General features: G+C 49.2%; 1 protein-coding gene across 4 annotated transcripts in view; it reads right to left on the bottom strand.

Annotated features, from left to right (window-relative positions):
- Nucleotides 1-673: 673 nt before the first annotated feature.
- ZC3H6 (zinc finger CCCH-type containing 6) overlaps nucleotides 674-23,669 on the bottom strand; it is a 58,911-nt gene continuing 35,915 nt past the window's right edge. For 2 of the 4 annotated variants that reach the window (XM_029058944.1, XM_029058938.1), the window contains exons 4-12: nucleotides 21,758-22,010; nucleotides 15,610-15,749; nucleotides 13,506-13,622; nucleotides 13,001-13,112; nucleotides 11,565-11,674; nucleotides 9,973-10,226; nucleotides 7,446-7,957; nucleotides 5,542-5,778; nucleotides 674-3,146 (exon numbers count right to left, since the gene is read on the bottom strand). In XM_029058944.1, the coding sequence (XP_028914777.1) occupies nucleotides 1,645-3,146; nucleotides 5,542-5,778; nucleotides 7,446-7,957; nucleotides 9,973-10,226; nucleotides 11,565-11,674; nucleotides 13,001-13,112; nucleotides 13,506-13,622; nucleotides 15,610-15,749; nucleotides 21,758-22,010 (3,237 nt within the window). In that variant the 3' untranslated portion in view covers nucleotides 674-1,644. Of the gene's footprint in view, nucleotides 3,147-5,541; nucleotides 5,779-7,445; nucleotides 7,958-9,972; nucleotides 10,227-11,564; nucleotides 11,675-13,000; nucleotides 13,113-13,505; nucleotides 13,623-15,609; nucleotides 15,750-16,439; nucleotides 16,628-21,757; nucleotides 22,011-23,669 lie in introns of those variants that run through there. The other 2 variants (XM_029058953.2, XM_029058959.1) reach the window with 2 other exon arrangements.

Below are 23,669 nucleotides of genomic sequence, written 5' to 3'. Positions count from 1 at the left end.
GCATCTCTCTCCGTCCTTTAGCCCCCAACGGAGCCTACTTCTCCATCAAGCCGTGACGTTTCGGTTTCAGCAGCCGGTACTGCGCCTTGATACTAAAGCTCCAGACACGCGGCTTAGCTTTTCACACTCAAACTTCACGCAGCTCGTTCGGAAATATTCAGCAAAGCCCGAGATCCTTTTCTCGGAGGATGAATACCCCTCCCAGCTTTAAAACCTTTAGCTTTCGTTCTGCTTTGAGAGTGGAATATTCCTCTCAAGATGATCAGCGGAATTTATTACCAAGAAACATTACCCTAACTTCTTTTCTAGACTCACCGGTTAGACGCGCTTCAAAATTTCCATAAAACGGCCTGGCCATTTATTTGCACACCACCAGATATCGCCAAGAGCGCCGCCACGTTTGGATTCTTTTTTTAAAAAAAGAGAACATTTCGCGTCCACACACCTTTAAGATCTATAAAGGCAAGAAAATCTTCATCTCAAGGGAGGACACCCATCACCGTAGACTGCCCCCCCGGCCCCCGACAGGGTTTTCGAACGATCCTTTCTGGTTCTTAAAAACACTTAAATCAAACCGTGATACTCCGTCACGAGATCGGTTCAGGTTTCCCTTCGCCTTTCCAGTATCGTAAGCAAAAATACCGTCCCTACTCATTTAGAACATTATCGCTAATAGATCTTCACTGTAGCTTTTTTTTAATTTTGTTAAAAATGTCCAACACGATGGATACATGAACTGCCGATACATCGATACAAAAAAGCAATACAAATTAAGCCGCTGAATACAAAAATACATTGAAATACATGAACACCACAATGAAACTACAGCACTATCCAGAATTGTTTTATGTGGAAAAAAAAAAAAAATTAAATAAAAAGTTTTCGGATTAGAGAACGGAGGGATTATCCACTGGGACAGTTATGTACTTCACAATTTCTATATACAGTAGAGCATAAAATACTTTTAAAAGATATGACATTTCAACTCAGCGATATGTGATATAGGTTTCTTTTACACTAAGGATATGGACAATATGGATAAAAGCGATGGCCTCCCATCGACCGTTTGGAAAACTCGGACCGAGACTTTAGTTCATCGGCGAAAAAATCTCAGTTCAGCGGGTTTGGCGTGGTAAATTCAGGAGATCCCGATCTGAAATACTCTTTCTCCAAGTAATGTACATCGTATTGCTTGAACCTATACAGTCATACAAAAGTGGCAATCGTTTCTCTAAACATTGATTATGAAAGACAGCTTGCACATATACAAGTCTTGAGGGTCTGAACTCTTCATGATGTCTTATTTACAATGAAAGTGCTTCTCATCGGATCGGACATGATTGCGCCGGTTTCTCTCGTCAATTATCACGGTCTCCCTGAAATTGGAAAAATATCGTCTAGAAAATACCACAGCTTTGCAAACACTAGAGCGTAGAACTGCGTGTGGTTCTGAGATTAGCAGCTGAAAAGTTGATAATTATAATTTAAAAATAAATAAAAGCATAGAGGTAAACCGGTTACAAAACGGCAGAGAACTGCAATCGTCACGACGGTAAAAACTTCTGTGTGTGTGTGTGTGTGTGTGTGTGTGTTTTGGTGTGTTTTTTTTTTTTTTTTTTTTTTTTTTTTTTAATAAAGCGACTGCTAACAAAATGGCGAAGCGGTTGGGTCGAAAGTCTTAAAGACGTCTTTCAGGGATTTGTCATCGGATTCTCCGTCCGGATCGGTGTCCGGCACCTGACTCGCTTGTCCAGGCGGCCTGGTCTGCCTCGGATCGCTGTACTGGGGCCTGATCAGGCCGGCGAGGGCTTGGATGGGCAGGTTGTGCACCGCCGGGGCGGGACTGGAGTGGACCGGGCCGGGCTTGGCCGGGGCCTTGGCGGCGCCGCTCTGCCTGTCGGCCGGAGGGCCGTCGGCCGACCCTTCCGCCGTCTTTTCCGGGTTCGGGGCGGCCTTCTGAGGCACCGCGGCTTCGGGCGGAGCGTGCTCGCCTTTGCCGCCGCTCTTCAGGACGCCCGTCTTCTTCGGGTTCTCCCCGTTCTCCCCCGCGGTGGCCGGCGCCGGCTCGGCGGCCGAGGCCGAGCTCTGATCCCTGGGGTCGTACAGGCTGATCCCGCTGAGCAGCGAGCTGGGAGGCCCCGGGCGAACCCCGGCCGCAGCCGACAGCTTGGGCGCGTACGGGGGGAGGGCCTCGGGGTCCGGTCTGCTCGCCGCGGCCCCGGCGGGCTGGGCCGGGCCGGCCCTGGCCAGGCGGGGGTCGAACTTGGAGGGGTGCGCCTCCTTGGCGATCCCGTGGTGGGTCTCGGTACTGGGCGGTCTGTGGAGCCTCGGGTCGACGTTCTTTTGCAACCGGGGATCGCCTAGTTTGCTCCCCGGGCTGTGGCTCTCCGGGCACTGGTCCAAGAATCCGCCCCGGCTCGCGGGGTTTTTGGCTTTGGGGGCCAGTCTCGGATCGGCCGGCATCGCGCCGGGGTGAAGGTCGCCCTTCGGGTTCCGTAGCTTGTTGAGCCGCTGGTCGGCTATGAGGGGAGGGAGGGGTAAATTGATGGAGGAGACCGGGTCGGGCTTGGGCAGCGGCACGGGCAGTAAGTCTTCGGGGGCCCACACCACGTGCTTGGCGAAGTTGGGTTTGGTCAGGGTTATGTCCATTTTGATGTGGCTGAACTGCCTCAGCTGGGACCGCGGGTCCTGGAGCGTCACCCCGGGGGAAGGCTCCAGAGGGATCAGGAAGGCCTTCTCTCGCAGTTCCCGCTCGGCCTCTTCGTCGTCGTCGTCCAGTCCTTTCTGCTTGACCTTGGCGCTGCCGTGGGGCACGTCGAACTTGGCCGCTCCGCCCGAGGACCCGGCGGGGCCGCCCTCGTTGGCTTTGAACTTCCTGGGATCCCGCGGCAGCCGCGGGTCGAAGGGGGCGGACTCGGACGGCTTCCTGCCGCTCTGCCTCGAGCCGGGCCGCAGGCGGGGGTCCGCGGCCTGGCCTCCGGGGCTCTTCTCCTTGGCCAGGCGCGGGTCGGTGGGGGCCCCGAGGTCCGCGGAATGTTTCTGCTGGTTCCTCAAGGACTCCGTTTGCTTCTTTAACGTCTTCAGTATCGACTTGACGCTGCTTCCCTCTTCCTCTTCGCTACTGGAATACCAGTTCACGTTGTCATCTGAAAACAAACAGAGAGCGTTTTTCAGTTTCAGAAAGCGGGACCGCTGGCTTTTCATCCAGATTCGTCACTTACCGTAGGGCGTGATGTCTGCTGAATAAACGCGGTTTCGCCTGAGGCTTATCCAAAGAGGGGAATGCTTTGAGTGCAACTTGGAAAGAGGTACTCCTCGAGAGTCTCTCTCTCTTTTTTTTTAAATGGTATTTCTTAAGCCCTTACTATGTGTTAGGCACTGTACTAAGTGCTGGGGTAGATACAAGATAACCAGGTTGGACACAGTCCCTGTCCCATAGGGGGTTCACAGTCTCAATCCCCATTTTACCGATGAGTTAAGTGAAGTAAAGAGATGTGAAGTGATTTGCCCAAGGTCTCACGGAAGACAACAGGCGGAGTCGGGATTAGAACCCAGGTCCTCTGACTCACAGGCCTGACAGAGGGCCCCAGTCAGTTCTTGGGTCGGTCATTCATTCGGTCGCATTTATTGGGCGCTTACTGTATGCGGAGCACTGTACTAAGCGCTTGGAAAGTACAATTCGGCAACAGATTGTCTCTATCCTTACCCAACAAAGGGCTCACAGTCTAGAAGGGGGAGACAGACGACAGAACAAAACAAGTAGACAGACATCAATAGCATCAGAATAGGTAAACAGAATTATAGATATAAACACATCGTTAATAAAATGAATACAATAATAAATATGTATAAATATACACAAGTGCTGTGGGGCGGGGAAGGGGGGAGAGCAGAGGGAGGGAGTCGAGGCGGTGGGGAGGGGAGTCAGAGGAAAAGGGAGGGGGGGGGGGCTCAGTCTGGGAAGGCCTCCTGGACGAGGTGAGCTCTCCGTAGGGTTTTGAAGGGGGGAAGAGAGTTAGTTTGGCGGACGCGAAGAGGGAGGGCGTTCCAGGACAGCGGTAGAAAATGGGCCAGGGTGGACGACAGAACAGGCGAGAACGAGGCCCAGCGAAGAGGTTAGCGATGGCAGAGGAGCGGAGTGTGCGGGCTGGGCCGGAGGAGGAGAGAAGGGAGGTGAGGTAGGATGAGCAAGGGGATGGACAGCTTTGAAGCCAAGGTCGGAAACCTTTCCCCACAGAGGCACGGCCCCCGCAGCCGTTTCCCTTCTTACACATCCAGGACTAGAACCTTCGAGTCCGTAAGATCCTTGGGGGCTTGGATCATCCCCTCCTGCTCCTTTTTTATTGTACTCTCCCAAGCGCAGGCAAGCAGACGAGTGGCGGAGCCGGGATTAGAACCCAGGTCCTCGGACTCACAGGCCCGTGCTCTTTCATTCATTGATTCAATAGTATTTATTGAGCGCTTACTATGTGCAGAGCGCTGTACTAAGCGCTTGGTGTGTACAAATCGGTAACAGATAGGGACAGTCCCTGCCCTCTGACGGACTTACAGTCTAATCGGGGGAGACGGACAGACGAGAGCAAAAGCAATAAATAGAATCCGTCCCCTTCTGAAAATGACTTAGATGAAATGCACGCTATTATCTGGCCAGATAGCCCTTCTCCGCCCAGGGAAGTTACTACCTTTTGGGGTTTCCGACGGCTGAACGCATCATCCTTTGGAGTCCAGAGGAAGTTTAAAAACCCTGGACTAAGCACTTCGTTTTCTGACGGGTTTTAGGGAGATGATACGGACTGGGATGCATCCGATTCGTGACTGGCCGTTCTCTGCCATTAGAATGCAAACCCCTTGAGAGCCAGGCCTGCCTCTTATCACACTCTCCCAAACACCTGGTGCGGTGCTCTGAGCACAAGTGCTCAATAAATGCTGCTGAGTGAATAAAAGAATGACGGGTCGGCCAGCCCGCTACGGCCAAGTCTTATTATTCACTCCTCACCAAACTTCCCGAGATTTGTACTTGCCTCGTAAGAGAACCCAAAGAGGGACGGGTTTGAACTGTTCCTCCTGTCTCCAGCATCGTGCTTGAGAATTTCCCCATAGGATGGCCATATTCTCTCCAAACAACTTTCGGGTCTGGGCCATTAATTCCGGGGTCTCATGAATGCACTGTAGGCTCTGCTGAGTCACTCTTTCTGGGTGAAAATGCAAAGGCGGACCTACGCCGGCTCTTTTTTAGAACTACGTGCTTGATTTTTTATTTTACGGTATTTGTTAAGCACTTACTTACGTGCCAGGCACTGTACTCGGCCCACGGGTAGATACAAACTAGCCAGATAAGATACAGTCCCTGTCCTACGTGGGGCTCGCAGTCTTAATCCCCATTTTACACACGAGGTAACTGAGGCCCAGAGAGGTGAAGCCACTTGCCCAAGGCCGCGCGGCAGACAAGTTACGTTAGAATCCAGTTTCTCCGACTCTCAGGGCCCGTGCTCTATCCGCTAGGCCGTGGGGCTTCCCTGCTCTCCGGATTTTAACTTTTACCTTCTTCCTTGCTCAGCGTCCTCTGGGGCTGGTTGCTGATGGGTTCCCCGTCCTCTTGGTGTTTCTGGCTGAGTCTTACGAAGAGTGCTTTCTGCATGGCAGGAAGGAAGTCGGGAACATTGAGAGCGGGTGCACGGCCTGCGCTGTTCATACAGTCGGATTCGTTGCCGCTGCCGTGTGGCTCCTGGGCCATGATGTGGGGTTGATGTTCGGCGTAGTCACCGTGCCACATCCCTTCTGCGTGGGCGACGACAACGACAAAATTAAAAGGAGTGGGAAATTTAGTAGGCCGACGTCTCGCTCGACGGTACTACTAGGACCGGCCCCTCACACTCTATTTGGACTCTGAGCCATTTTGCATGTCTTCACTTGATCTTCTTGTATTTACCCACCAAAAAGATTCACTTTAGATTCAGTATGAACTGTTTTTAAGGTTTTTTTTATTTAAAAAAAAAAAAAGAAACCTAAAGGAACTCTTTTGTGAATTGGCTTTGGAAAAAAAAAAAAAAAAACACCCTTGCTTTTAAACATTTTGTGGGAAAGGGTTCTCTAAATATCATTCATATTGTGGACTGGTGAAGCTGAATAGTGCTTAACGCCGTAACACTTGCTGCTTTGGATAAGTACTTTTTTCCTTCTTTTATAATAAATATAATTGTGGTATTTGCAAAGCGCTTACTATGTGCCAGGCACTGTACTAAGCGCCGGGGTAGATACAAGATAGTCGGGTTAGATACAGTCCCTGTCCCACATGGGGCTCACGGTCTTCATCCCCATTTTACAGATGAGGGAACTGAGGCCCAGACAAGTGAAGTGACTCGTCCAAGGTCACAGAGCAGACAAGCGGCAGGGCCGGGATTAGAACCCACGACCTTCTGACTCCCAGGTCCGTGCTCTTATCACTGAGCCTTGCTGCTCCCAAGCACTTAGTATAGTGCCCTGCACCTAATAAGTGCCCATGAGATATGACTGATTGATTCCGTGCTTGAACCAGCTAATACCTGACTTGACCCGAAAAATTATTTTTCCCTTTCAGATGGTTCCCGGGACTTACACCTCTTGTACATGGTTCAGAGAGGGTTGGCCCGGCACCGAGGGAGACGATTTCTCAATTACCCAGTTAATTTCATCAATGCGGACTGGCGATTCTAGGTAGGCTTTGATGCTTCCATCTGTGGCTTTATGACAGACTTTTCTTCCCCTCCCAAGGATTAACTGAACAGAATGAGTTTACCATGCTGACCTGAAAATTCTGAATGATATTTTTCCAACTATCAATCAATGCACCGATTGAGTGTCTACTGCGTGCTGAACCCTGAACTAAGCACTTGGGAGAGCACGACAGAATCAGTCGACCCGATGCCAACCCTCATTTAAAAGGGGCACAAGGGCTTAGTCCTTTTCTCTGTCTCCACAGTAGCCCCCGATACATTACCAAATACCGTAATAATACTAATAACTGTGTACGCTGAGGAGAGAAGGAGCAAGGCCTAGTTGATTAAGCACGGGCCTGGGAGTCAGAAGGACCCGGGTTCTAATCTCAGCTCCATCACTTGTCTTATGTGACCTTGGGGAAGTCACTTCGCTTCTCTGTGCTCAGTCACTTCATCTGTAAAATGGGGATGAAGGCTGTGAGCCCCATGTGGGATAAGGATCACGTCCGACCCGATTAGCTTGTCTCTATCCCAGTGCTCAGTACAGTGCCCGGAACATAGTCTGCTCCTTAACAGATAACTATCAAAAAGCGATTTTTATAAACCACCACACACTGAACGCACTGCATCGAAGAGCTGTAGCATCTGACCCGAGATGGCTTGCCCAGAGAGAGACGTTTTTCACCGTCTAGGATCTGTTCCCCGGCCGCAAACCGGGCACCGACGGGGCATTGCGTCACGAAAACTTACCCCCCGAGTTATTGGCTGGCTGGAAGTTATGGACGGCTTGATGTGAATAGTAGTTGTCGTAAAAATCAGCTGGGTTCTGTAAGGATTCGTAGCTGGTGTTGAGCGGCATTTCCCCGGGGCCCTGCTGATAGGGGGGGCCTGGAGGACCGTGATTCTCTCGGGGCATGTTCATCATGTGGCCTTGCACCCCGGGGGCGTTGTAAGGTGAACCCATCCCGGGCGGGGTCAGAGGCTGACCCGGCTGCATGGGAGCCCCAGGTTGATTATGAGGCCCCAGATAGCCGGAAGGACCGGACTGCAGCGGCGGGCTGTGTGGCATCGGAGGGCCGGGGGGACCCGAACACTGGTGATGTCCCGGGGAACCGGGGTGCATTGTCGGTCCGTTGGGGCCTTGGGACATGTTGGGCCCGGGCCCCGGGCTTGATCCTGCACTGTACATGTGCTGAGGATGGGGGCTGCTTCCCTGAAACTGGGGCCCAGGCGGGGAGGCGCTGTTATAAAAAGCTGGTGGCCTGTGGTTAAGAGAAAAAGGAAAAAAAAAAAAGGAATTAAAATGGGTGATTTTGGGTTTTGAAATTCCAGCCTCAAAATCAGTGCTCAATTTCAAAACACAAAATTCACTATCAGTCGATCAATGGGATTTATGGAGCATTTACTATGCGCTACTACTGCCTTTACCCGGAGAAAGGGATCAAGACCACCTCTCCAACATACAACTGCCATATACCATTTATGTTGCTCTGCCTCATTCCCGTCCCCTCCAGCCTCAGTTTCTCTTGGTCACCTGTTCCTTCCAGCTTCGTCTGCACGATCCTGCCGGTTAGAATACCGTCGCGATCCCGCACACCGGATAGCCATGAACGGAGCGTACAGAGTAGCGGAGAGAGAACTTTCGACTATTTTTAAAAGCAACCTGACTGGGTCGCGATTGAAACTGTGGTTCTTCGTATGTTTGTTTTTTACGTTTTCCACAGTGCCCTTCTTCCACCTCTCTTACCCAAACTGGGTGTCCCATACGGCTCTATTCTGTCCCTTTATGTTTCTTGACTCCCAAGTGACTCCCAAATCTACCTCTCCAGTCCCAAACATCTCCAGTGATAATAACGCTTATTAAGCGCTCGCTACGTGCCATGCACTGTACTGAAGGTGCCGGAGTAGACACGAGGCGATCGGGTCCCTCTCCCACATGGGGCTCATCGGATAAGTAGGATTTAATCATTTTAAAGGTAAGGAAAGCGAGGCCCAGAGAAGCGAAGGTCAGCCGGCAGACGAGTGGAAGTGCTGGGATTAAAAACCCAGGTCCTCTCTCAAGCCCTGCTCTTCACGCTGCCTCCCTCCAACCTCACATCTCCACTTGGAAGTCCTACTGGCACATTGGACTTAACATCTCTGAAACTGGACTCATCGTCTCCCCTCCTAAACTCACTCCTCAAAACTTCCGTTGCCCTCACCACCATCACCCCCCTCCCGCCTCTCCCCAGTCCGGAAGTTCAAAACCTTGGTGTCATTTTTAATTCCTCTTATAGCCCTCGGTCCTTCACTAAATCCTCCTGGTTCTTTCTCCACAATATCTCTTGTATCGGCGGCCCCTTCCTTCCCACGCAAAAGGCTACCTCCCAGTTCAGGCCTTTGTTCTCTCCAAATTAGATTACCGTCTAATTCGCCTATGCTCCTGCGCCATTCTGCCATAACGGGGACTGCTTTGGAAGGTGGTCCCCAAACCGCCGAGGCAGATAAACACTGAACTCCTGGAAAACCAAGCCAACTTCAAAGAGCTCTGTAGTAAGAGTTCTGAGGAGCACTGAGAAGCACCGTGGCCTAATGGAAAGAGCACGGGTCTGGGAGCCAGAGGACCTGGGATCTAATCCTAGCTCCGCTACTTGTGTGCTGCGTAACCTTGGACAAGTCACTTCCCTTCTCTGGGCCTCAGTTTCTTCTTCTGCAAAATGGGGCTCAATCCGTGAGCCCCACGTATCTACCCCAGTGCTCAGTACAGTGCTTGGCACACTGTGAGCGCTTCACAGATACCAGAATTACTAAGAATCTGACAGGAAATCTCCGACTAAACAAAGAAGGGATATTGCTTTAGCGGGCAGCCGGGAAGACAGCAGGCTTCACAGATACCAGAATTATTAAGAATCCGACAGGAAATCTCCGACTAAACAAAGAATGGATATTGCTCTAGCGGGCAGCCGGGAAGACAGCAGGCATGGCCGAGCGGGGTCACCAAGATTGTTCGATGCACAGACCTCAGCGATTGAGTCTCCTGGCAAGAAAACCATTTTGCACAACCTATATACCCAAGGATGCAGACCAAAAAACAAAAAAAAGACTTTGGGGTACCTTCGTCATGACATGCAAATGACACCCACTCTCTGAAGATTACACGACCGATACGTTGCTTTGAAAATCTATACATGAGGAGGGCAGTTGAGATGGAAACTTGGACCGCTCTTCAATCTCCGATGAGCCACAGTCACCGCTACTGGACAAAGAGCAACCTGGTTTTAACAATTCACAGACTTACTTCTTTCCGATCTTGTGTGCTAAATCCACAGTCGGCTTCACCACTATTTCAAAAAGAGATGGGATTTTCTTGAATTCGTCGGAAAGATCGCCTTGAAAATTGTCTTCTGGTTCAGAAAATGAGAAATGCTCCGGTGGGGTCGGCAGAAGGCCAACGCCTGGCGGCGGTTTAGGTAAAGGGGCAATGCCACGTTTCCTCAGTTCCTCCAGCTCACGTTCATCTTCATTTTGGGGCTCCTCTTCGGTATTCAAAACCTAAAATCGGAACCGCTGTTATTTTCTGCACCGCGATCCAAATCCCAACTTTAAAAAATATAAACGTTTCCCGTCCTTGAACCTAGGGATTCCCAGGACTGTGTCATTCCATCAAGGTGATTATCTTTCCCAACCCGTTCAGAGTCACATCTCAAGGGATTAACATCGGGTCGGAAGAAATTTATCGCGTCTGTTTCTTAACGGGGATAATGGAAAACTTGCTTCTGAAGCATTTGCTGCAAAGCACCCTGGTTTACAATTCAGTGAGGTCGACTCTAAGCTCGCTGTGGGCAGGGAACGCGACTGCTAATTCTGGGGTATTGACCTCTCTCAAGTGTTTAGTACTGTGCTCTGCAAGGAGTAAGCGCTCAATAAATGCCATCGACTAAATGAAACAGGAATGAAAAGAGTAGACCGGGGTTGGACAGGGTCAGGCTGGTTTTTCCCTGTAAAAAGCAAGTCCTGGTATGACCTTCCTGCCCGGCTGGGAAAGTACCCAACCGATGAGAGCCGAGTCCCTAGTGGTGCTGGCAGATTCACGCTCTCTCCTCGCTCTGTTGCAGTCTGGACCTGCTAAAATACAGTCAGCAGGTCGGGTTCAAAACCAAACTAAAGGGGAAAAAAAAAAACCCAAAACGCCTCTTGGCTTGCTGAGAGGCCAGTGCAGAATGATTTTGCTTGGAAAACCCTTTTTAGGCTCAGTTGACGTGGTTTTCCCCAATCCACGGTCCAATTTGTTAGACAGCCTCTTCTCCTTAATACGTGCATTCTACTTCTCCCCGTTCAGAAGTGGAGAAACAGAAGGATACCTAAGTCATCAGCTGTGTCCTAAAACTCAGATGAGAAAGTGGGAACTGGAAGTGGCCTTTACTCTTCTCCTTACCAGCGGGTAGCCATTGCTCTGAGAATAGAATGGTTTAGGACTCCCCCAAAAGAACCTGGTGGTTTTCAAAACTAAAAACTTTTTCAAGCAAGTCTTTAATCTCCCTTTTCCCAAAGAGCTTATTATTTAATCAGGCAATCGATAGTATTTCCGGAGCACTTACTGTGTGCAGGTACTAAGCGCTTGGGAGAGTACGATACGAAACAGACACCTGAGCCTCTATACCTTGGCTGTCTCATCACTTCTCGTTTCCCCAAGAAGATTTAAGCAGTTCGATTTCGACACCGGTAAAAAACACTTTAGCATCTGCCAAAATGTTAAGCTGAGACACTCCCTCGCAATCTGCAAGCTATTTTTATGCCATCTAAACGCCGACCTCATAACATTTTTGAGGGGTCAAGAGCAAATGGCTCCCTGCAAGTGGACGCTACTTCTCTCACAAACACTAGACTCACCTTGTCCAAGAGTTCTTTTGTTTCCTTTGTCAGGGGAGCGTGAGAAAACTTGCACTTGTCGCCTTGGTAGCATTTTGCTCCTGTATGATAGAACTTGCAAGGAAATTCATGTAATCACAGCTATTAAGGAAAAAAAAACATTTAATTCACAGATGCCCAACTTCCTCTGATCACAGCCGAACTATTCGGTTACGATTAAAGAGCAACCTAATGGCGATTCTTATTTTCATGTGGACGGTCTTATTTTAATTATGCTCTCCATCAACCGAGAGGAGATCATCCAAGGAACTGCCATATCACCCCTTCCTTCTGCCAGGCTCAGGTACACTGCCCTCAAGGTTGAAGCAGTGCAAGGCTTGAGCCAAAAAGCCACTAATCTTCGCTGCAAAAGGCATTTTCCATGATCCAGGCTTTTTCCCGTTTGCCTGATCTAGAAGTAGGTATAGACAATCGAGAATGTACTGTACTTTTAATTTCCAGAAGATGATCCAGTTCTAAAGTACCCACAGCGTGTCCAGGGAATACGGATCTTGAAGATTTACAAAAAAGTGATCCTTCCCTAGCCAGTTATGCTGCTCGGTCGAATTTAGGGAAAATTCCTCAGGGCCCTGGTACCCTCCCCCAACTCTGCCAAATCAGTCGATAGTAATTACTGAGCACTTACTGTGTGCAGAGCACTGGACTGTTTGGGAGAGTACAAAGCACCCTTCCAGGCCACCGCAGCACCAAGTCCGGCTCCTCTTCTGGAGTCGAGAGTTGGTGTGATATGGGGCAGTTACTAAGAAAATTTAGAGTGTGGTTTCTGGACTGGAAACTAGAAGTTTCAGTGTCTGACAGCGTGATGTGCCGGTTGACTGGTTTCTTGGAGTTGTGGTAGAGGTTCTCCTGGGCTGCCATGAAGAGCCCCTGGAAGAGCCTACAGAAAATCACGATGCCTGAGGAGCGGGTGGGACTGGGTTAAATGCTGGGGTTTTAGGGGCTCCCATGCTAAGGGGAGAAGCCGTCTCCGGGAGCCGCTGGGAGCCACCCGCAAACGTGGCCAGAAGCAGTGTGGCCTTGTGGGAGTCAGAAGGACAGAGTTTAAACCCATATGCTAGAATTTTCAACGACGACTCCTGGGGATGTTTACTGTCTTCTAAAAGCCTATGAAAACTTTTAATCTGACCACGCTGACAGGAAAGATTTCTGTATACGGAGATTAAGCTCTCCAAGCGCTTACTTCCTCCCACAGAATACACTAAGGTCAACTCAATTTGACGTTTCAAGAGGGAAGGTTAGATTTAGGCAACAGAGCAATCCCAAACCTGATATTACAGCCAGACTTTTGGTCCTGTATACAACCTCTTTTTTATATAAAAAAGAAAATAAACCCAAAGACTACCACGAAAGCTCCAAAGTACAATTCTACTCAATGTGCACTTTTCAGGAAAGGATATTGTGCATATAAATGCAATTCTCTCCTTTGGTACAATATCCCTGTATATAAAACTTGCAGATTTCCTTTTTCTTCTCTAACTCTGCATCGTGATCAAATTTACACTGGTCTCCCTGTGTGCAAAAAGAGAGAAATAAAAGTCACTTCTTAAAGTTGTATCACCCCATTTTGCCAACACAGTTAACTTCAAAGAAGTACTGTAATTCATTCTGTCATTCAATATGTCATTCAATATGTAAAGATCTTTTGCCCACAAAATACATCTGGAAAGGATATACCGAAATCCCTAAAATAGTATTTTATGCGATATATGTATATTTTAATTGGATCCGTGTTCTTACAATTGCAAGGTAATGACTACTAAAGCCTTCTTAAAAAACACTCTTAGGACTGAATAGAAAGATTACACGGAGGTACGAAGGAGGAAAAAAACAAAGGTCACCATGTAACTTAGGAATATAAAACTGGAATTTCTTAGAAGGATTCTCCTGTACATGCTTATTTACCTTAATACATCTCCCCTCAAGAAAATATTTACAAATCTGCTTCCCTTTGTGCTCCACTGTATGCTGATTGATGAATTCCTGACTCATATTCACCCATTTCTTCATTGGTTTACTATCCTAAAAGAAAAGAAATTCCATTAAAACTAATATTCATAGCAATCTTTGATTTACAATGAAACCTATCCTCAAAATGCTTAGGAAAACAAAAGGAAAATTCCAACAGTTGGAAGAATCCTTCCTTAGGAATAAACTGCGAACTTTGTGCTTTGAACTTCGCAGTTAAAAACACGCTCTAGGGCAACATTCTTAGACTAAGATTCTTCCAGATTTTACAGGCTCTAGGTAGTCAGATGTCCATGAGGCAGTGAAGGGGTCAGTCACCCTAGAAAGGTGTGATGACTTGAGTTTACTTTACGGCACCTCCACTCTGTGTATTCCCCAGGGCAGACCAGAATTGCCTTTAATTACCCTTCGAGCACGGAGAACTGACCTCCTTTAATGGGCAAAATGGACCAACAGAGACACTTTTCATTCCACTTTGAGCGAAACAGTAATCTAAACAAAGTGTTCCTGGAAGAATAATCGAATGGAATAGGTTTACGGTGAAGGCTCTTTTCAAATTTAGCCAATTCGCCGTGGGCCTTTCTATCCATCCGCACGATGATGGCTGCTCAAGGGGGAGAGGGTATAAAAAACTGATTTCTCAGCAGTAGTGGAAATTTATTCCCATTTGTACAAGGACAAAAGCAAAAGAATCCTCTGATGTAAACGGGGGGGCAAGAAGGTCAGAACGTAAAAAACTCAATCCACAGGTGCAGTAAAATCACAGAACGAATATTTGCAAAAGGAGCGGCAGCTACTGAGAGAAGTAGGATTAGGTCGTTTGGATAAAATAGCTGGGTGAATTCCCGGGCAAAGAGACACCTCAAAGAAACGGGTCCGGATGACACCCTGGTTTGGCCATGGAAATAGGCACCCTCTTAAAAACTGCCTGAAAAACGGACAGGGACGGAGGAAGAAAAGACCTGACAAGACCACGGCGCCCGTGCTCAGAAAGCAAGACCTGGGCTGGTTTCAACTCCTCTTCCTTCTGTACCTCGGGCACACTCGGAGTTATCCCACTTCCGCCGGTTTGTCGGTATCACCACTTAAAATGGGTCAAAATTCGGGTCTGCCCCAGTGGCTGAACCCAACTCGCCTGGCAGCTCGGGACACTAGGGCTGGGCTACTTGAAATTGCAACGCTGGAAAAGAGGTGGTGAACCTCCTAACTTATGGACAGGAAGTGCTGTTTTCTCCGAATTCTTGTGCTGCCGAGGCGGGCCCGGGACCTTCTTAGTGGTCAGCGTTGGTGGCGTCCCGTTTCTACGCCCCAACACGACGGGGACATGTATATTCTCCTTGCCCACGGGGCCTTCAGGCTTCCGGGAAAGAGGGAGAGCGGCTGGCTGAGAAGGTGGAACGAACTTTCGTTCTTATTTTTTTGTACATTAGTACGTTTTAGTACACAAGCAGCAGCGTTGACCAAGTGGAAAGAGCCCGGGCCTGGGAGTCAGAGAACCTGGGTTCTAATCCCAGCTCTGTCACCTGTGTGCTGGGTGACCTCGGGCAGGTCACTTCACTTCTCTGGGCCCCATCTGTATAATGAGGATTACGACTCTAAGCCCGACGTGGGACAGGGACTGCGTCCGGCCCGATTACCTTGAATCTACCCCAGCGCTTAGTACGGTGCCTGGCACCTAGTAAGCGCTTAACCAATACCTCAATCTATTACCATCATTAGTCGTTCCAAACATACATACCTCATCTCTCACTTTTAACGTTAGTCTCTGGACAGGAAAGCACGGCTGACCTTCCTCTGCCCTTAAGAGGGCAAGAGTTCACGGGGCTACAATGAATAGAGAAATCCCACACTGCCTTGCCAGTTATTAATCGTCAGGCTTCCTCCTGCTGACCTGAAAACCCTCTCATCCTTGGGTGTGAAAGACAACACTACCTTTGCAACCAGTTGGCCTAGCAATATGGAACAGGCTCAAACTCCTGCTCTGTTTCTGCACGCAGCTGCTCAGCTCTTGCTCAGCTCCTCCAACGCCCAGGTACCGTACCTCTTGATAGCCATCTGTTCCTGAAAATGCATTAGGCCCTTTATTGCCCCCTCTTCCTCTTCCTCGGTCTTTGCGCTTCATTTTCTTCTGCAAACCACGTCCACGACCAACATTAAAGCCTTTACCCCTCTGTTCAACACCTAAAAAAGGTAAAATCCCCTTCAGACCCGTTACAGGAAAAGAGAGAATGCATTTATTCTTCCACAAGAGAAAGTGCCGTCTAGGGGGTGGAGTTCTTCCTCCAACTTTCTGCCCTGCCCTGAACCCACGAGCCAACCATGGGGAAGAGTGGGTTTGATCTTCATATTTCGCTTCCAGGATGCTAAAAAGTGGAGCCGTGCCAGGACAGACCAAAGAGAGCGGGCTGACATTACAGATGGCAGAGCTGCGGAAGCCCGGTTGTTTCTCGGAACGCTCCGTCATTCCCTTTCAAGGCAAAAAGCAAACTCCCAATTATGGGGAAATGGGAAGGGAGGGCCGCCCCAATCTCTTCTTTGATAGCTGCAAATTAGATGCCTTTTCATCATTTCTAATATCTATTTAGGGGAGCACAGGGCACGTAACTGGTGGGCAAAGAGTTGATGATTTAACACAGAAGGGGGCTCATGATTTAATAAGAGCAGATGACAGAGGGGATTCCTTCTAGAGTACTCTTGTAACAGCTCCTGAACTTTCCCTCCTGCCAAGGACGTGACAGAAAATTATCTTGGGATCGACACGGCACTGCAGCCAAGGAGTGGTACAGAAGTACTGCCTCATTTTCTCTCGCTAAACGTGCCAATGAAAATTATAGGGAATATGAATTCAAAATGCAAACACGAAATGATCACCTCATACTTCCTCAATGGAACTGGCACCCTAACAGGCAGCTGATTGTCCTTACGATCCTCTACCGGCATTCTCGGGATCCTCCGTGCACAGATCTCGGACCACCGGGGCGCCTGCAGGAGGCCTTCGAAGGCTGGTTTCCGATTCTCGCTGCCTCACGCAGCCCACGGGATGTGGTGGGATAATCCTGTTGAGCACATAGCTCTCTTTTTCTGATCCTGTGGCTGCTGGAGGCTGACCCCTTCAAGGCTTCCTAGCCAACTGGATTCTCCCTTTGGAAATGGTTGCCCCCCCCCCCCAGCCCCACCCCCCACTCATCAGGGCTCACATTCACAGTGCAGCAGATGCAGCAGTGTGGCTTAGTGGACAGAGGACAGGCCTGGGAGTCAGAAGGTCATGGGTTCTAATCCCAACTCCGCCACACGTCTGCTGTGTGACCTTGGGCGAGTCACTTCACTTCTCTGGACCTCAGTTACCTCATCTGTAAGATGGGGATTAAGAGGGAGAGCCCTGTGGGGGACAGGGACTGTGTCCACTCTGCTTAACCTCTATCTACCCCAGCACTTAGCAAAGTGCTCGGCACATAGTAAACGCTGAACAAGTACCAAAATTACTATTATTATTATTTTGTGCCCTTTTAAACACCTTTGAAGAGCCACATTAGGAATTTCCACCACAGAAATTCCAAGATCGTACATACAACTGGTGAGGTTTCCATTGGTAATGTGTGGTGTGGCCTGTGATTGACCATAGCACTTCTTAATTTAAAATGTGCAAGCGATGTACAAACTTTTCATCATGGTTTCTGTTAACTTGCCTTTGACAGCTCGGCATGAAGTCAAAAATAAGGGGCGTTACTTTCACACCACCCTGAGGGCTTTAATGAAAGATGCCGGAAGTCTTTGGTTTCAAGGCTCGCCACCAACTCTCGTCATCTTACAGACTGGTTTTCTTTTCTCTCGGTAGCGGTGGTACCAGTATTTATGAAGGGCTTACTCTGCGCGGAACACCGTACTAAGCACTGGGAAAGAATATACAGGTGGGAATCAGATGTCCCTCCACACAGAAGGTACGCTCCTCGAGGGAAAATTAGGTTCTACCGATTCTTCTTAACTCTTCTCGATGCCTAGCGCGGTGTTCGGCTCAAAGAGGATACTCAATGAACACTGCAGAATGAAAAGATGAATCTGGCACTGAGATCGGGGGCATTTATTCAAATATTTATGAATATCAAGAGAAAAATACTTTTAACCACAAATATTTAGGGGCATCTCATAATCGCCTGGGGCTCAAGAGGCAAAAGATGAGGCGAGGACTGTGCTATATCGATATGGTAATAATTACTCTCCCTTCCCATGTGGGATGGGGACTGTAACCGGCCTGATTAACTTGTATCTACCCCTGAACTTAGAACAGTGCTGGACATGTAGAAAGCGCCTCACAGACGCCACACAAAATTAAGAACACTCTGTTACGCTCTGAGCTACATTCAGCATAACTGGATCGGACCCTAGGGAGAGCAGCTGCAATGCCAGCCCTTCAGGGGTGTACTGGCCACCTCCTCAAGTCATCCCCCAGAAAGCCCGGAGGGCAGTCAATTGTCCCGGAGGGCGATCGTTTTCTAGAGCTTTAAGTTGAAGCTGCCACGGGGCACAGAGGGCATTCGTGCTTTCACCTCACTCACGGGACTTTCTCTAGCCAATCCCCCACGAACAGAGAAGCGGAGTGGCCTGGTGGAAAGAGCACGGGCCTGGGGGTCAGAAGGACCTGGGTTCTAATTCTGTCCCCATCGTGTCGGCTGGGTGGCCTTGGGCAAGTCACTTCTCTGTGCCTCGGCCACCTCCTCTGTAAAATGGGGATTAAGACTGTGAGCCCCATGTGGGACACGGATCGCGTCCAACCTGACTAGCTTGTATCTTCCCCAGCACTTAATACAGCGCATTGCACATTGAAAGCGCTTAACGAGTAACATTTTTTTAAAAAAAGTACTTTAAGACTGCCATCACGGGAAACACACAAAGGAGGGGGGGGATAAATTCTTGCTCAAAAGAGGTGCTAACAAATCTGTTCCCAAAATGAAAATCATATGCAGACCTGCAGTACTTATTCTATACTTCAAGTATTGACGGCATTTATAAAATTTCAAGAGTACTTATTGAGCACCTTCTGTGGGCAGAGCACTGAACAAACTACGTGGGAGAGTGCAGTGGAAGTAAAAGGCGTGGATCCTGCCCCCCCCCCCCGGGGAGATGATCATTTAACTGGGAGTGCCAGGAAGATGTACACGGTTCCCGTACAGTGCGGGCAAAGGGGAAAACAGAGACGACTGGTAATACCCAAAATAAGGAACAATGAATGAGTGTGAAAATAAAGTGAGTACACAGATTGAGAACACACATCTAGGTGTATAGACATATAAATGTTAAGGATGTTAACTTGACATGGAGGGATGGTGGAAATTAGTTGGGGAATGCCTCCTGGAAAAAATGGGGGTCCGGGACGGAGAGGATTGTGACTTAGAGGATTTAAAGGGGGAAGGAGTTCCAGGCAGAGGGAAGAGTTAAAGCAGAGGGTCAGAGATGGAGAGTCAAGGGCAAGGTGAAAAAAAATGGTGAACTCGGGAGGAGAGAAGAGCACAGACTGGGAAATAGTGAAGGGAGAGAGCTGGTCGAAAGGTTTGAAGCCAATGATCCAGATTCGGTGGGATGTGGAGGATGGCGGGGGCATCCATCCTTGGCTCTTCCCAAAAGGAAAGGAATGAGATGACGGGAGAGACGAGAACCTCGTACAGCTACGCACTGACTGACATTTCACTCAGTCAGTGATATTCACTGAGCGCTTATTGTGGGCAGAGCACGGGACATGTATTTGAAAGGAGGGGGGTAATCAATCAAGCAGTCAATTACTCAATTGCGTTTGCTGAGCGCTTATTATCTGCAGAGCGCTGTACTGAGCACTTGGGAGAATACAATAAAACGGAATCAGAAGACATATTCCCAGCCCATAATGAGCTTACAGGGGGAGACAGATGTTAATAAGAATAGTGTCATTTATAATACATAACTTAAAGATCTATATGTACATGCTTTGGGGTTGAAGGTGGGGACAATATCAAGTGTCCAAAGGTCGGAGATTGAGATGCACAGGCGACGCATTAGGGAGAAGAGCCGGGGAAAAGAAGGCTTAATCGGGGAAGGCCTCTTGGAGGGCATGTTACCTCAGTAATGATTTGAAAGTGGAGAGAGTGATGGTCTGCCACATACGGAGGGGGAGGGAGTTCCACCCTAGCGGGGAGGACATGGGAACGGGGTTGGAGGTGAGAGACACGAGATCGGGGCAGAGTGAGCAAGCTGGCGCTAGAGGACCGGAGTGTGTGGGTTGGGCTGTGGTGACAGATTAGTGAGGTGAGATACGGTGGGGCGAGGTGACTGAATGCTCTAAAGCTGATGGTAAGGAGTTCCTGCTTGATGTGGAGGTGGGTGGGCAACCGCTGGAGGTTCTTGAGGAGCGGGGAGACACGGACTGAACGTTTTTGTTGATAAATGCAGCACTGTGCAGTACAGATTGGAGTGGAGAGAGGCAGGAGGCCGGGAGGCCAGCGAGGAGGCAGACGCAGTAGGCAAGGTGGGAGAGGATAAGCTCAGCATGGTAGCAGTTCGGATGGAGAGGAACGGGCAGATTTCGGCAATTTTGTGAAGGTAGAACTGACAGAATTTGGTGACAGATCGAATATGTGGGTGGAATGAGAGAGACGAGTCTAGGACAAGGCCAATGTCACGGGATTGTGAGGTAGAAAGGACAGCAGGGTTGTTCACAGTGAAGGGAAAGACAGAGGGAGGACAAGGTTGGGGTGGGAAGATAAGGAGTTGTTCTTGGACACGCCTAACTTGACGTGTTGGCGGGACATCCGAGTAGATATACCTGGAAGAGGTATACCAGAGAAGCAGCGTGGCTCAGTGGAAGGAGCCCGGGCTTGGGAGTCAGAGGTCACGGGTTCGAATCCCGACTCTGCCACTTGTCAGCTGTGTGATTGGGAGTCATCTGCATAGAGGTGGTAATTGCGGCCATTAGCGAATGAGTTCTCCAAGGGAGAATATAAGGGGACCCAGAATTGAGCCTTCAGGGACTCCTACTGTCAGAGGGTGGGAGGCAGAGAAGGACCCCGCGAAAGAGATCGAGAAGGGGCCATCAAAGAGATAGGAGAACCGACAGAGGACAGAGTTAAGGGAATTCATCGTTGGATAAAGTGTCAAGGCCAAAGAGGTGGCCTACGTCGTCAAAGGTGGCCGAGAGGCCTAGGAGGATTAGGACGGAGTAGAGGCCGGGAGTAATTCCCGAACCAAAAAGCTATTTGGCTATCAGATCTCTGGAACCCCTTCATAACTTCCAGGGTAAATCTAAGACAGTCGCAGCCCTCAGGTGTGGAGACTCGGGAATACACTATTTCATTTAAATGCTCTGGAATAAAACAGGCTGTAATGTTCCACGTTAGGAGGTCTCCCTTCCAGAAAACAAAATCAAAGGCAGCCATTCCATTGGGGGGTGGGGAGGGGTCTATGCCCCTCCCCCTCTAGTCTTGGCATCATGGGGGTGATTAGACTGTGAGCCCATCAATGGGCAGGGATTGTCTCTATCTGTTGCCGAACTGTACGTTCCAAGGGCTTAGTACAGTGCTCTGCACATAGTAAGTGCTCAATAAATACTACTGAATGAATGAAGGCTGCCATTTGTTTCGCCCCAGTGGCTTTTTAGGGGAGGCTCTCACCCCCTTTGGGGCCATCGGGGACGGCTCTGCTCCTTGCCCTCTGCTGGGATCACGCAGCCCTGGCCTGGGGAGCTGGGGAGGTAGCCACCAACTGCCACGCCTATGGGGGCAAGCTGCCCTCCGTGAGCCCACTGTCGGTGGCAGGAATGTGTCCGTTATTCTGTCGTGCTCTCCCAAGTGCTCAGTATAGTGCTCTGCAAAAAAATGAGCGCTCAATAAATACCACCGAGTGCCTGACATGCGCTAGCAGCGGCCCAAGCAGGCCAGCCAAGCCGAGGGGGGACGGGGTGGGGAAAAGGGTTCTTTTTTAGCCGGTTGTCCCCCGACCTCCTCCCATAAGTTGCCCTGGCTCAGTCCTGGGCTGGCAAAGACCCAAAAGCAGCAGCTGGGAAAGAGGAGAAACAGCGGCCGGTAATTTTTTCTTCCTCTTCCTCCCCCTTTTTTTCTTGCCCTGCCCCTGCCGGACCCCACCCCCAGTGCCTCACTCCCTCAATGCTCCGCCCCCCACTCTCAAAATGAATAGTGGTCACCCCTGGACGTTAGTTGCATACTAACCTTGCTGGATCCCTTTCATCCCCTGTTTTTTCAACGGGTCTTTAGGAAAGGATGCTCCTAAACCGGTACTTGACGTCTCTTTAGACTGTCTGTATTGTTTAAGCTGGTCGGCAAAGTCCTCCTCTGTTTCCTGACTGTAGCTCCCGAAGTTGTCATCACTGTAGTTACTGTATTCCTCATACTCCTTACTTTTGGATTTTTTATTATGCTGACTCTTCTGGGATGACATGTAGTTCCCCGACAAATGTCCATGCTAAATTAAAAAAAAACACACACGGGCAGGACGGTGATCATTTCCAGTATTAAATCCTAAATTAGAGGCACCTCACGGTAACGCTTCTTGACTTGGTGGGGGAAGATCATTAGTTCGACTGACTAACAGTCTCCAAACACTTAAAAAACACTCCTTTATAGTACTCATTTATTTATTTCCATTCATAACAGATAGTATATTTTGTCTTTTATTATTAGTAGTAATAATGATGATTCATTCAATCGTATTTATTGAGCGTTTACTGCGTGCAGAGCACTGTACTAAGCACTTGGAAAGAACAATTCGGCAACAGATAGAGACAATCCCTACCCAACAACAGGTTCACTGTCTAAGTGCTTACTGTCTGCAAAGCACTGTACTAAGCGCTTGGGAGACTACAATCTAACATCAGACACATTCTCTGCCCACAATGAGCTTTCAGTCCAGAGGGGGAGTCCAGACATTAATATAAATATCTATTTATTTTGTATGTACAAAGAAGCCTTAAATAACTCTAAAACCCATGACACTGCCAAGCCTCAGGTCTATTTTTTTATGGTATCTGTTAAGCACTTACTAAGTGCCGAGCACTGTAGTAGACACAAGCTAGTCAGCTGGGACTCAGTCCATGCCTGACATCCCCATTATATAGATGAGGTAACTGAGGTACAGAGAAGCTAAAAGATTTGCCCAGAGTCCCACGGCAGACAAGTGGCGTAGCCGGGATTAGAACCCAGGTCTTTTGACCCCCAGGCCCATGCTCTGTCCACTAGACCACGCTGCTTCTCGTTTATATATCTGAATATAAAAATCGGCCAGAGGTGATACAAAAGGTGTTAGCAAAATCACAGAATCACACCAAAACAAAGACTGGTAGAATGACTGCTTGCATTGATTTACATAAACCACTATTCTTCCACAGCCCAAACTCAGTCACCATGAAATGTGCTCTCTCTCTAAAAAAAAAAATTTTCTCAAAACAGAAAAAAAATGCCAAGGTTAGGTTGGGTAGAGAAAGTGGGCCGAGTTTACGGAAATGTTCACTTGGAAATCAATGGTATTTATTGAGCGCTTACTGTGTGCAGAGCATGCATTCATTCGATCGTATTTACTGAGCGCAGCGTACTAGGCACTTGGTAGAGTACAACAATATAACAGACACATTCCCTGCCCGCAAGGAGCTTCCAGGAAATGCATGAGCTCTCTTTCCGGCTATTAGGGCCCACGTGAATTGCTCTTCTGCAATAAAGATACCTTTACCGCCTGCCAAAATGAACACGATTTAATCCCAGCAGCCAGTGTATTTACCGCTAAGATCAGCAGCCTGGGCTCACCAGCGGTTTCCTGACAGCCAACCGCCCTGTCGGCTGTGGAGGTGAGATGCTGCCTCCCCTTCCCCGCACTGGGGCTCCCGCGGACCCCCGCTCCAATCGGTCCTATCGATCGATCGATCGGGGGTATGTACCGAGCGCTTACTGTGAGCAGAGTGCTGTACTGAGCCGTTGGGGGAGTACGACGCAACAGAGGCGGTAGATTTGTTCCCTGCTCACTACGAGCTTAGAGGCTACACAGGAGCTGACAGTGTAATCGAGCCCGGGGAGGGACTCGGGTACGAGCGGCAGGAGGCCGTCTCGGTTTCGAGAACACGGGCGAGGCCGT

This window comes from Ornithorhynchus anatinus, chromosome 1 (genome assembly GCF_004115215.2).
Source record: "Ornithorhynchus anatinus isolate Pmale09 chromosome 1, mOrnAna1.pri.v4, whole genome shotgun sequence".
Classification (NCBI taxonomy): Eukaryota; Metazoa; Chordata; class Mammalia; order Monotremata; family Ornithorhynchidae; genus Ornithorhynchus; species Ornithorhynchus anatinus.
This window is presented reverse-complemented; position numbering and strand designations above follow the sequence as displayed.